General features: G+C 36.7%; 1 protein-coding gene and 1 pseudogene across 1 annotated transcript in view; one reads left to right on the top strand and one right to left on the bottom strand.

Moving 5' to 3' along the window:
• The first annotated feature begins 1,361 nt into the window (after positions 1 to 1,361).
• Positions 1,362 to 2,606, top strand: LOC106003481 (annotated as a pseudogene).
• A 4,696-nt stretch (positions 2,607 to 7,302) lies between these two features.
• ST8SIA4 (ST8 alpha-N-acetyl-neuraminide alpha-2,8-sialyltransferase 4) overlaps positions 7,303 to 13,920 on the bottom strand; it is a 98,605-nt gene continuing 91,987 nt past the window's right edge. The window contains 1 exon segment of the mRNA XM_004769255.3: positions 7,303 to 11,747. Within this exon segment, the coding sequence (XP_004769312.2) occupies positions 11,465 to 11,747 (283 nt within the window). The 3' untranslated portion in view covers positions 7,303 to 11,464.

Raw genomic sequence — 13,920 nt, 5'->3', positions numbered from 1 at the left:
ATGAGCTAATAGACAAAGAAAGGAGTTATCATACTGGAAGGAGTAACTGACACAGATCATGACAAAGGGACAGAGTTGGTGCTATATGACGAGGAAAGAGGAAACTGTGTCTGGGACCCAGCAGATTCACTGGGTATCTCTTGTTGCTTTAGTGCCCAGACATAAATCTGAATGGAAAATTGTAGCAATACAGGAGAAGTCAGCTATGTGCCCAGATTCAGGTCCCCTCTCATACAAGAAAACCACACTAGCTGAAGAGAGGGAACTCTGAGAAAGGAGATGATGAATATCAATTATGACTTGGAATAATTTACAGATGCTTGGACTATAGTTGCCAAATTAATCGCTTATAGCCATCTGACAATTTAGAGAGTTGGTTATGGACTGGAATTAATGGAAGATACCAGCCTATGCAAGTGGTATGCTAGGAGGACTATATTAAATACCTTGTGCACTACCTCATTTCTTCTCCACTTCATGACTCATTCTAGTCATTGATTTAGCAAAAATATTGTGTAGACTGTGCCTAGTATCAAGCATGCATTGCTTTCACATACTACTTGAGTGTTTTTCTGGCACATGCTTTAGGTCACCTCTGCGAGCTAGCTAAGAATTCACATGTACAATCCACAAATTGAAGAAGTTTATCACTCATGGAGAAACTCTCAATGGAGGGTTGGGTATGATGGGTAATTGCTTCTTCTATAGTCCTTGAATCTGGAGATCCTTATGATAAATTTCTTCAGATAGTCCAGGTGGGACTGAGCACTCAGTCTCCACAGAAATCGTCAATTTGAAAACATATTTTTATATAGGCTTTCTCTTCTTTCCTGTTACACTCCTCCTATGTGTTAGTCCCTTCAATCTGCAATAACAAAATATAATTGACAAGGGGGCTAATGAACAACAAACTGTCATTTCTCACAGTTCTGGAAAGTGAGATGTCCAAGAATCAAGCTTCAGCAGACTTGGTGTCTGCTGAGGACCTGGTTCCTGGTTCAAAGATAGCCATCTTCTTGCCATGTCTTCACGTGGTATAGAAGGTCAGGGAGCATTCTTGGTTTCTTCTTCTGTGAGGACATTCATCCCATTCATGATGGCTCCACCCTCATGACCTAATCACCTCCCAAAGTCCCCACTTCCAAATACCACCATTTGAGGATTAGGTTTCAACATATGAATTTTGGAGGGACACAGACATTCAGTTTATGGCACCTGGTTCCTTACTTCTACTCCCTGGGAGCATTTGCCCAATACACTATTTGCAATAAAACCCCCTTGAGCTGTTTATTAAAGGGAACCTATACTATGAATATGACATGAATATGCATATTTTGTCTCTGAATAGATTCCTTAAATTTATTATTCCCGTATACCTGTACATCTGCCAAGTTTACAAACATCAGAGTGGGTACGATCTCTAGAGGTGTAGAGAGAGAAGAAAACTGAAGAGAGCTCTGCCACCACCACCTCCAATGCCAAGGCTGGAAGCACTGCAACCATGGCACCTTACAGCATTGTCTCCTCACCTGTTGGAGAGCGATGTAAGGCCATAAGCATCCTGCTGGCTGACCAGGGCCAGAACTGGAAGAAGAGGTGGTGACCAACAAGACCTGCCTGTAGGGCTCACTCAAGCCCTCCTGTCTACCAGGGAATTTTTCTGAATTCCAAGATGGAGACCTTAACCCTGTACAAGTCCAAGGCCATCCTGCAATACCTGGACTACTCTCTTGGGCTTAGTGGGAAGGACCAGAGGGAGGCCGCCTTGGTGGATGTGGTGAATGGCTCCATGGAGGATCTCTGTTGCAAATACCTCGTCTTCATCTATGCCAACCCCACGGCAGGCAAGGAGGGGTTTATGAAGGCACGACTGGGGTACCTGAAGCCTTTTGAGTTCCTGCTGTCCTAGGACCAGGGAGGGACAGGTCTTCATCGTAGGCAACTGGATCTCCTTCTTGGACTACACATTGCTGAACTTGCTGCTGATTCACCAGGTCCTAGAACCCCACTGCCTGGACTCCTTCCCCCTGCTCTCTGCCTATGTGGCGTGCCTCAGTCCTGTGCAGGAGCTCAAGTCCTTCCTGGCCTCCCCCTAGCATGTGAAGATCCCTATCAACCACACCAGGAAGCAGTGAGAGCATTGTCATTCTCTGCAGGAGGTAGGGCCCTGCACATCTTCCTTTCTCCAGGACCAATAAAGTTCCCAAGCACGGAAATAAAGAAGAAGGAGAAGACTGAAGAAAAATCCTCAGAAATACATTTTAAATAAGGACAGGAAAGCACAAGCCCACAGAGGAAAGGGAGGGTATGGTCACTGAATGAGAATATTAGAAGGCTCACATTCTATATTTTGGAAAATTTGGGCAGGTGGATTTTCAAATTCTGAAACCATCCCCAAATCAAACTTTAAAGTCATGATAATTTGGAAGGATTTGTCAAAGTGATAGAAATAAGTCATTGTTCAAAGTCATTACTTGGAGGCAAGTAAAGGAGGTTTTTGTTTTTTTTTTATGGTAGATTCCATCAAGCTGGAAACAAAGTTAATATTAACACAGATATTTGTAAGTGGAGGGTCTTATACAATGGGTAATTTCAGTAAGTCTGCACTTACCTGGCCTTGGTAGGTGTTTGGTTTAGGGTAGACTTCAGTTTGTTTAAACTTGTAATTCAACAATGATACTATACTGGTCAGGAGTGGGAGTGGAAATTACCTAATTTCCATAAGCAGTTTTTTAGGGTAACGGTTACTAACACACACACACACACACACACACACACACTGAGAAGGGCAGCTGGTTTCTGTTCTTTAGTTCTTTGTTAGTGGACTATTGCTTGTCTTGATTTTACTGCCTGACTACAAACCATGCTCAAAGTAGCCTGTGTCCTTTGCCTTGCCCCTTTGTGCTCTCTGAACTCTCTGGGCACTTCAGAGATAGAACACTTGTTACCAAAGGATATGATTTCTTATTCTCTTATATGTCTCCTCCAGGTAAACCTCATGTTTAGTAGAATGCCTTGTAAGTAGTATTACTTTATAAAAGCAGTTTATAAAGTATTTTTGATTTTGCATACCATCAGGATTTGCAAATGCATATATATATATATATAAACTCACATAAGAAAAACATACCATCAGCGTCTACAAAATTAAATAAAATTACCCTATAAGTGAATGTCTAGTATTTTGTTGTTGTTTGGTTTTTGTTTTTGTTTTTAAAGATTTTATTTATTCATTTGACAGACAGCGATCACAAGTAGGCAGAGGCAGGCAGAGAGAGAGAAGGGGAAGCAAGCTCCCCACTGAGCAGAGAGCCCAATGCGGGGCTCGATCCCAGGACCCCAGGATCGTGACCTGAGCCAAAGGCAGAGGCTTTAACCCACTGAGCCACCCAGGCACCCCTCTAGTATATTGTTAAAAAGCAGGACTAAGAACTATGAATAGAGACAATTACTACAACAACCCACAAGATTACAATGACCACAGAAAAACTGACTATACTTATTTTTCTTTCACTAAGTCTATGCTTTACCTTTGAAGAGCTCAGCAAATAAAGACATAAGGTAAAATAAAGACCTAAAATAAGGACTAAATAAAATCTAAATAAATAATAAAGACCAAAATAAAGACAAATAAAGACATAAAGTAAAATAAAGCCAAATAAAAATTTGGCTTATTAACAGAGCCTTCAGAAACATTTCTCCATATATGTACATGTTAACTACCAAACAGCTGGGCTTGGATCTACCTGGTTATTGTTCTAGATCTGAAAAACAGATGATCTATTTGAACACAATGACCTTACGCCTAATCATGGAGATCAACTCACATGGAATCTACAGCAGAACAACTCCAGGGTAGTGATCTTTCTTGGAAAACATCTGCTACGAGCTGAGTGTGTTTACATTTTGACAGCCCTGGCAGATGTGTTCATATACGGCCCATCTGTGTGGTGTTAGGAGGCTAGAGGTGAGGAAGCTGGTCTGGACACACAGTTGGGAGAGAGCTTATTGTAGTACGCGGAGTTGTTCTAGAAAATGCAAAGTAGCACCTCATAGCATTTTTTTTTCTTCCTGTGCTATTAATGCCTTATAGCAAACTGATTTGTTTGCATTGCCCAGAATGAGCAATAAAGTTATGTTTGGGACTGCTTTTTAACATGTAGCCATGGTCTGATTAATATTTCAGAAAAAAGAATAATTGTTATTATAAAAATTAATACAGAAAGTTTAGAGAATAAATAAATATATCAGTTTAAAACATTTTTCATATTTGAAAATGTTATTAAGATAATATTTTGGTCTATGGGGAAAAAAACACTGAATAAATGAAGTATTTATTTCTACCTGAAGCTTTTACATGTTCTATTCTCTGCATCGTTTGTTACATTCTAAAGTATTATTCAAAGTGTGTTGTGAGGAACATAATTTCACACTTCATAGTAGTTACATACAAAATTACCTATGTCTTTTTAAAAATTATTTTTATTAACATATAATGTATTATTTGCCCGAGGGGTACAGGTCTGTGAATCATCAGTCTTACACATTTCACAGCATTCACCATATCACATGCCCTCCCCAGTGTCCATCACCTAACCACCCTCTTTCTCCCCCGACCCCGCAGCATCCCTCAGTTTGTTTCGTGAGATTAAGAGTCTTATGATTTGTCTCCCTCCCCATCCCATCTTGTTTCACTTTTCCCTTCCCTACCCCCTCAACCTCCCACCCTGCCTCTAAAAGAAATTTCTTTATTGTTAAGATTTCTCAGATGTTTTAATATGTTGGTGTATTTTCGGAATATCCAAGGAAGAAATATACAGAATTCTCATTCAGTGAGCATATTTTTGTGGAACATATCTCAGACTAATATTCTCTTGTGTTTACTTGAGAAATTTCACTTTGGTGATTGAGTCAGAAATCAGCAGTCTGGAAGGAAAAAATTAAAAAAAAAAGAAAAAAGAAAAAATAGATTCATATTAGCATTTACTTATTTCACATAGTTCATTTATAGAGATTCCAGAAATTAAGGAACTAAGTGACTAAGATATATCTTAGTTTGATATATTATCAAACAATAATTCTATTCTTATATCCAAGATTTTTTTTTCTTTCATGGGCTCATGCGTGATGAAACTAGTTTATAGGGGAGATCATTAAGATGTTCTGTTAATTTGGATATTAGGTTATTCCCATTCTCATAAAGAGAAAGAAACTAGTGAAAAATGTTCTAAAAACACATAAAATGTATGAACTTCAACCTTAAGATAGTTAAGTAGTTGCTAAAAGAGATGAATGAAACACCCAAATTCAATCATGTTTGTTTAGGAATCTCACAATTAAGAGTTTTAAATAACTGTAATGTAATAGATTTTGTGATAGTCAGATTCTAACATAAGAGTAATGAAAACGTGCATGAAAAAAATGAGGAAAGAAGTTGGAGTGAGAATTGGTAGGGTTTATACAGCAGAACTGGGAGAGAGCCACTGACCTGGAAGGCACAGATCTTGTCATTAGAGACGTTTGTTCTGTTTGAAAACAGGGATAGCTTATTAGATGGTCCCGAAGCCCCAAGTTATATACCCCTCCTAAATACCTGCCTATACTTTTGAACTTTGCTCATTAAATAAATTTTTTTCAAGTTTTTAATTGAATTCTAGTTAGTTAACATATAGTGTAATATTGGTTTTAGGACTAGAATTCAGGGATTCATCAGTAAGATACAATACCCAGTGCTCCACACAAGTGCCCTCCTGAATAGCCCCCACCCATCTAGCCCATCCCCCACCTACTCCCCTGGGGTAATCCTCAGTTTGATCTCTATCATTCAGTTTCTTTCTTTCTTTTTTTTAAGATTTTATTTATTTATTTGACAGACAGAGATCACAAGTAGGCAGAGAGGCAGGCAGAGAGAGAGGAGGAAGCAGGCTCTCTGAGGAGCAGGGAGCCCGATGTGGGGCTCAATCCCAGGACCATGGGACCATGACCCAAGCTGAAGGCAGAGGCTTTAACCCACTGAGCCACCCAGGCACCCCTCAACATTCAGTTTCTTAAGGTTTGTTTCCCTCTCTCCTTTATTCCATTTCTCATATGTTCATCTGTTTTGCTTCTTAAATTCCATGTATGTGTGATCATATGGTATTTGTCTCTCTGACTTGTTTCACTTAGCATTGTGCTCATTAAATAATACTGTTTGTAAACTTAGTTTCGCAGGGAACCTCTCATCAGTTAAAAAGACACGGCATCAAAATGTGACGAGAAGGTGGGCACCGAAGTCACACTGGCTGGATTCAATAATGGTTCTTTTAACTTCTGAACTGTGTTACCCTTAGCAAGTCACATAACCTCTCAATCTCATCTGAAAAACTGAGGTAGTGCTATATCCATTGCACAGGTTCATGCTGAGTTCTGATTTTATCCCAAGAATCAAGAGGGATTACCCATTGTATATGGATCCTTGACAATAAAAGGTAATTATGTAAATACAAGATCTATTGTCATTAAACATTATTAATGGTTCGCTCTTGGTATCTAGCAAATACTCAAAAATTGCAGAACACTAAAAATGACCTCATGAAAACACATTAGTTTCTGGAGAAAACAGTGCAGAGTCTGAAAATGTAGATTTGACAGTAACATAAAGTCATGGAAGAAGACTGAAATATGCAGGTTTTCAGAAATCACCTCCTGGAATGTGAACTGCAAACAGTAGTAAGTGGACATAACAGTAGCTGAAATCACAAGTCAAGGGCAGCCACAAGAGCGTGCGGTATGTGAGGAGCCACGGACCTCTCCATGAAACCAGACTGACCCGCTGACAGTAGGATAAATTGGATACAAATGTAACTGGTGTTAACACTCCATTCCCTGAACCAGAAACAGAATGTACCGAATTTAACAAAAATTGTTAAAGATTTCCTAATTTTTTTTTTAATTTTATTTGCCAGAAAGATCACAAGTAGGCAGAGAGCAGGCAGAGAGAGAGAGGGAAGCAGGCTCCTCAAAGAGCAGAGCACCCAATGCAGGGCTCGATCCCAGGACCCTGAGATCATGACCTGAGCTGAATGAAGGCAGAGGTCTAACCCCTGAGCCACCCAGGTACCTTAAAGATTTCCTGATGTTTATGGAGCTTTTGATATTTTTCATGTTTCTGTGCATACACTGTAAAAATAAATGGTTTGCCAGATTGTCACTGGCTAGCAGAGGGGCAGGGAAGACAAAAGCACTAGCTACATTTTGTTTAAAACTATCCTCTTATTGTACGAAGTGGAACTGGGGGACTTGGATATAAGAGATGAGAGAAAATTAGGAAAAAAAAAGGAGATTTAATTTATTTTACAACTTTACAAATGATAAAACAATAACACCCAATTGCTATACATAAACAATAGGAAACAGTGTTGAACAGAATGAACTTTACAGAATAAATCTCACCTTTCAATTCCACAAATGATATAAGAAATACTCAGTAGCAATTATCCTGTGCAGCAGTGCTATCTCTGTAAACTTTTTTTTTCCTGCTATATACATTTGAAACACTTGTGCTTTTGCCTACACAAAGAAACATTTATTAAAAGGTGCTACTTAAACGGGAGACACAGGGCCTGGGAGCCACTGAAAACTGCAATTTAAATACATTGCCAGCTTGAAAACTTTTTTAAATTTTTCTTTTTTCTTTCTTTTTTTTTTCTTTTTTCTTTTTCTTTTTTTTTTTTTTTTTTTTTTTTTTAAGACTTGGCCATATTAGACCCTTATTGAAACTCTTAAGTATGAACAATAGAATTCAGTTATAAAGTAGATTCCTCTTAAAGCAGGTTAATAACTGAAGTCTCAAAAGAACTTCTTTATTCTAAAGTAGTCTAATCTCCAGACTGCTTAACAGCACAGCCTCTGAAGATGTTAGCATAACACGAATCTAGTGTGTGTATATTACAGACTCTGTGTGGGTAACACAGACACACATATATAACATTGTATATATGCATCACACATGTCTATTTGTACTATATAGATATAACTATAGCACATATATAATAAAATATCTATGTCTAGGTGGGCTTTATTTGGATTTTCTGTCATCAAATAGGAACAATAACCCTCTTTCACTCAATTTTTAAAAACATTGGTATACTGATAAGGTCTAATGGGAAAACTTCCAAACTCGTAGAGGTAACAACTAACTATACATGACTTTTCCTATACCTCTTCCACAATTATAGATACTCCCAACAATAAGCACATGAAAACAACTCTTATGAACCAAATACCACATTGTGTGCAGTAATGACTAACTGGCTCAATTAGAAATAAATTACTTTGTTCACCCTTTTCCTGTGTAGAAGCTTAGTAACTAGTTGGTATGTACACTACCCCCAGCATCACTTAAGTAAATTGCTTATGTAAGCATATATGTAGAAATTTCCATTAGCAGTTGATAAACATTTCATATGATATACAATACATAAAGACATTTGAATGCCCAGCACCTTCCTTCAGACAGAAAAACTTCCACAGTAATTTCATCAGTCTTGTGGGCTGAATCACTAGATTTGCCCCCCAAATCTGTTACTGATTCTTTTTTTTTTTTTTTTTTAATTCCAGCAACCTAATATTGAATATAGAACAGGCTGGGTAATAATGATGAAAATATTTCCATGGCCTATTCATGTCAACAGCACAGTAACAACCACGTTCTCTAAAGGACAAGAATATTTCACAATCAGCTGCCTGAGCATTGCCAGGTACAGGGGGAAATTGTGAAAAAGAAACAAAAAATTAAAGCTGTGAACATATGGTAGTCTCAAAAGGAAAAAAATTCAGATGTTTCAAGTATGTATTTATTATTTGATATTATCATGATCCCTTGTGGCCTCATATTGGTTAAATGGAATTCTTCTTCTTGCTTTTAGCCTTCAGCGATTTCCTTGCCTCATCCTTGTAAGAAGGCCACAGTAGCTTGTGAAGGTGGTGGGGCAGATGGAAAGCCATACAATAGGGAATGGAATGGTCCTGTACAGTTTGTTTTCTTTGAGCACTAAATGCCTTTAATTGAATTCATTCTTGAGTATTGAAAGTTCCCTGAGATGAACAAAAGTAGTCTCAGTCGATACTGAAGCCCTTTTTTATATGCTGAACATTTTTAGAACTGGGCAATTAATTTAGAGAACACAAAGTATAGGGCAACAAAGCAATGCGAAGCTAAAAAGGCACTACTCAATGCATCTATGAGATAAACATTAATGCACTAAACAGTGAGTGGCTGGGATGCTTTTGCTGTGGCCTTAAAATTGTTTAAACACATTTGTTGATAATGCAGTAAAAATGGCAAGGTTCCTTGCTGCTGCTTTTGAAGACATACTTTGAATGAGTTCTGAGGTGGATTTGACTATTAGAATTTACTTGTAACTTCAAATTTTTTATTGAATTCAAATTAAAGCCTACTCAAAAAGCTTACCCATAAGTAGTAAAAATTAAGGTTCTATAAATCATCTACTTTGGATTTGTTACGTGGATCAGACTTTTCATCTTTACATTCTGAATTTGTGCCTAGTTCTTTAAGATTTCCAATAGATAAGAGGTTAATGACAAAAGTGCATCATGTTCTGTCCATTTTTAGCTCTGCATCTCCTTTATGCATTCTATTTTGTTTTCTTAGAGACACATGAATTCTAAAAAATAGTATTCTGAAACCCAAGGTTCTCATATTTTTAAAAATTATACCACATATTATTAATATATTAAGAACTGTCCTACTGTGAACATCCTTTTCTATGAGAACATGTATGTGTATATATATATATTTATATATCTATAAATATATATATGTGTATATATATATGGAAAATCTCCATGCTCTTTCTTTTTTCTTTTTTCAGACTGTCTTTCCTAAGAAACAAAACATACATATTCCCCACGCTATTTCTTCTTTCCTCAGACTGCTTTCCGTAAGAAACAGTAAGTCACGTAAGTGTTTCAGGCTAAGAGTAGAAGTGGGAACATAGTACTCCTGCTTTCTAAACAGTTTGCCATTAGGATTACCTACCAGTATAGTATAAGTTAACAGAAAACTGGCCTATTGGTCAATTCTATCACATGTTAAAACTTTTTGAATCACTTTCTTAATAATCTCATGTGCTTCTTTGAAAACACATTAATGTGATAATGTGAATAAATTTAACCACAGGAAAATATTGGCCAATTTAATTCACTTGAAGTGCAAATACTGACACACCGATTCATTATTAAACCTCTTAAAATTAATCATCTGTTATGAAGACAACATTCTACTAATCATGTTGTTTCTGCACTAAGAAAATTTAACAGTGATGTAAAGAGAATGCTAATCTTTCCATTTGAAGAATAAAGGGAATATCAAAGAACTGGAAGTCTCATTTCAGCCCTCTCAGTCTAATACTTATTCTAAAGGGCAAAATGCTTCCACACAATTATTACGAAATGTAAAAGCTATGGAAATCTTCCTTCAAATAAAGATAAAGTTTGAGTTTGAAAGCTTTAATATCTCTAAAGACAACTTCCATATTAGTAGCATAATAATATATTAATACAATATTTTCATGAAAGGAGAATGGTTTGTTGTGTAGAAACATCAGCACAATCTTTGGTACCAAAAGTGCTTGTTTTCTTTCTGCTAATTTTACCATCTCAGATGACACAGAACATCTTTCCTTTAGAATGGCTCAAGATGACTGAGTGGTACAGTTTAGCTGGTACCTTCTACACCCCTGGAAAAAAATCTGGAGGTCTAGAGTTGTGCAAAATAAAACTCTTTTACAAAGTCGTCATGTGATTGCTCTTTAAAAATATAAGAACTTTAAAAATGATTCCTTGAAGGTTATTTATCTCATTCATATTTATCTCAGAAAAGATTTCTAAACACCCTATACCCAAACCAAAAGAGACTCCAGAAGACAAAACAAAAACAACAAAAACAAAAACATAAAGTTCATGATCAGACTCAGAGTCCTGACTGAAGGCATTTACTTGAGTTGTTTCATCTTACGGATTTCACTGCTCAAACTATTTCCATCTCGATTTCTGCTGACAAGGATGGTTTAATCCCCAGGGCTGAGTTGTATTCCTGGGCGACTCTTTTAATGTGCTTGGCGTTGCCATGGCAGCCCAACAGTGATGAACACATTTGCCTCATTAACTAATGACAAGTGCATTGTTGGATCTTGTAAACACTACTGATTATACATTCAAACTGTGTTCTTAGTGGAAGTGGCACTTACTAGGACCCTTGAAGTCAAAATATGTGTTTTTTTAGAGCACTTTGCAGGTATTTCATCAGCTGGTAGCAGATTTCTCATAAATGTCCTCTATCACCTTGTATCTAGATTCTTGGTGGATGCTGAAACTCAGTCTGATTTTGGATCCCATTTTCAAATCTTAGGAAGCATCTTCAGAAAAGAAGTGCGTATTCAGTTTGTATGTTTTCAAATGTGCTTTATTGCTTTATACACTTTCCTGTTGTTAGTTTCAGAGCTCCTCTATTATGCAGCACATTCAATGTTTTGAATTCTAATGGCATTCTGTGAGGACTGGCGTTGGAAAAGTACCTATATTTTAAGTCATCATAGTAATGATATTTGACGGCTTTTCCATTCAAATCCTTAGGGAATGGCCAGAATCCATACAGGTGAATTTCATCACAGAATCTTGTGGCAAGTGTATACATGAGGAGACCTGTGCTGGGTCTTTTGATGGGAACTTTGTTTGTCAGCCAGTAACTGGAAAAGAAAAAAACACACACAGAAAAGAATTTAGAGAAACCTACAACATACCCTATGGCAAAGTATATACGATGTGGTATGGAAGTAAAATTAAATTTGAAAAGTATCATTATGAGTAACATTCGAAAGACTGCTACAGCAATAACATATTTCTCAAGCACTTAGAAAATTTAATATATGGATTTTATTTTTCCTTATTCTTTATCTCCTTGCTTATTTTTGAGGTCGTATAAAGTGAGAAAGTGTGTAAATATTACTGTAGAATATCATATTCAAAATGAATTCAGAGCAAACATTTATAATAATATACAAAACAGAATCTTCTCAGAAAGTGTTAAATATCACTGTGAAGGACACAGTAATTGGGAAGAGATTAGGTAATTCTCCTAGAAAAAGAGAATTTGAAACTTTGCCCATAAGTTTTTCAAAATCTCTGATATTTCAATTAAAAATCTAAACAAATACTTCACTTGCCTTATACTGACTTATTTAATTTCAATTGTCCAAATTCCATTTTAAAAAATTAAAAATACTGCCTTAACCCACAGAAAAACAGCATAAAACAAATAACATATAAATAAACAATTCACCACTTAGTTTAACATTTTGTTACATAGATAAAAGAAATTTAATAAATATTTTATACTATTCATTTTCAAAGGCAATAAAATACTCCAAAATGTTCAGATCCATCATTGTTGCCAAACTTTGTTCACCTGAAAAGCATGCAAATTCACAAGTTAATCATCACCCCGGGTGAGGAAGGGGGTTTCCAATACTTCATGGCATACTCATTACCTTATGTGGAAACAGCTAAAAGAGGAAGGGTGTAGATTTTCTTTAACTTTTAAAGTTGCCCAATTACAAATAGAATAAAGCTAATATGTATTTTTTTTTTAAATATTTGTTTTAACTCTTGTCTCTTACCTGGGGATATATATATACCCTGCCTGCCATTCAAACATAAGGTGGAAGATTCTACTAGATTCTAGTCATTGCTGTATTTACATATTTGCCTTAGATTTTATATAATATTCTTTGTCTTTTTTTAAAAATAATTTATGAAGCTTTCCGAGGACACCAAATACACCCAGTCTACTGAAAGTTGACCAACAAATACTGGACTCTGAGACATCCCTACATCCAAATAGGGAAAATACACTTATGAACTATCACTCCTCTTTCTCACCCCCTCTTTTGAACTGGGATTGAACTTTCACCTTTTTTTTTTTTTTTAAGATTTTGTTTATTTATTTGACAGAGAGAGAGATCACAAGTAGGCAGAGAGGCAGGCAGAGAGAAGTGGGGGAAGCAGGCGCCCCGCTGAGCAGAAAGCCCGATGTGGGGCTCGATCCCAGGACCCTGGGGTCATGACCTGAGCTGAAGGCAGAGGCTTAACCCACTGAACCACCCAGGTGCCCCTGACCTTTCACATTTTTTAATTTTCTAGCTGGGTGAAGGCCACGTGCTGAATGTTTTGAGCAATATGAAAGGCACGGTAGATCTTTTGTTACCAGAAGTGTGTTAAGGAAGCCTATTTTCAGTAGAGGAGATTTATAAGGAGTTTTCACAGATTATTATTTAAGAATTTTTCCACAGCACAAAGTTAGCTAATGAACAAAAACCATCGCACTTACATTGTAAGCATCGTGAAGAAACCACGGATACTGGTTCTGTGCCAGGAGCTTACACTACAGTTTGAAGGTTTTGAAGAGACTGTGATATAGCCGAGAGCTCTCTCAGCTTTGAGAAAGCAGATGCTCTAACACAAAATTATGATCATTGGAAAATTTTGTGAATGTGATCTATATGTGATTACAAATGTCAGTTGATAAAGTTGGTTAGTTTTTATTTAAAAAAATGCACATATTTATAAATTTTTAAAGAGGCTGAGGTAAGTTCAAACTCAAAAAATGATTATTTCTATTGGGGAATGTCAATGATTGGGAATAGTCCAGCAATACAAAGGTCATGCTAAATTATCTTATTTCTAATGTGAGGGGGAAAAAATCATCAGGCAATAATATACTGCATATTATTTGTAGGGGACTCCAAGGTCATATTATATGTGACTTCAAGAACACATTATAAATACACATTTTCCATTTTCTGGAGAGATTTTCTGGATAGCCAATCAACCATGGATAATCATAAACAAAATACCGAAGGA

The sequence above is a fragment of the Mustela putorius genome, unplaced genomic scaffold, assembly GCF_011764305.1.
Source record: "Mustela putorius furo isolate JIRA1106 unplaced genomic scaffold, ASM1176430v1.1 tig00537350_pilon_pilon_pilon, whole genome shotgun sequence".
NCBI classification, from domain to species: domain Eukaryota; kingdom Metazoa; phylum Chordata; class Mammalia; order Carnivora; family Mustelidae; genus Mustela; species Mustela putorius.
This window is presented reverse-complemented; position numbering and strand designations above follow the sequence as displayed.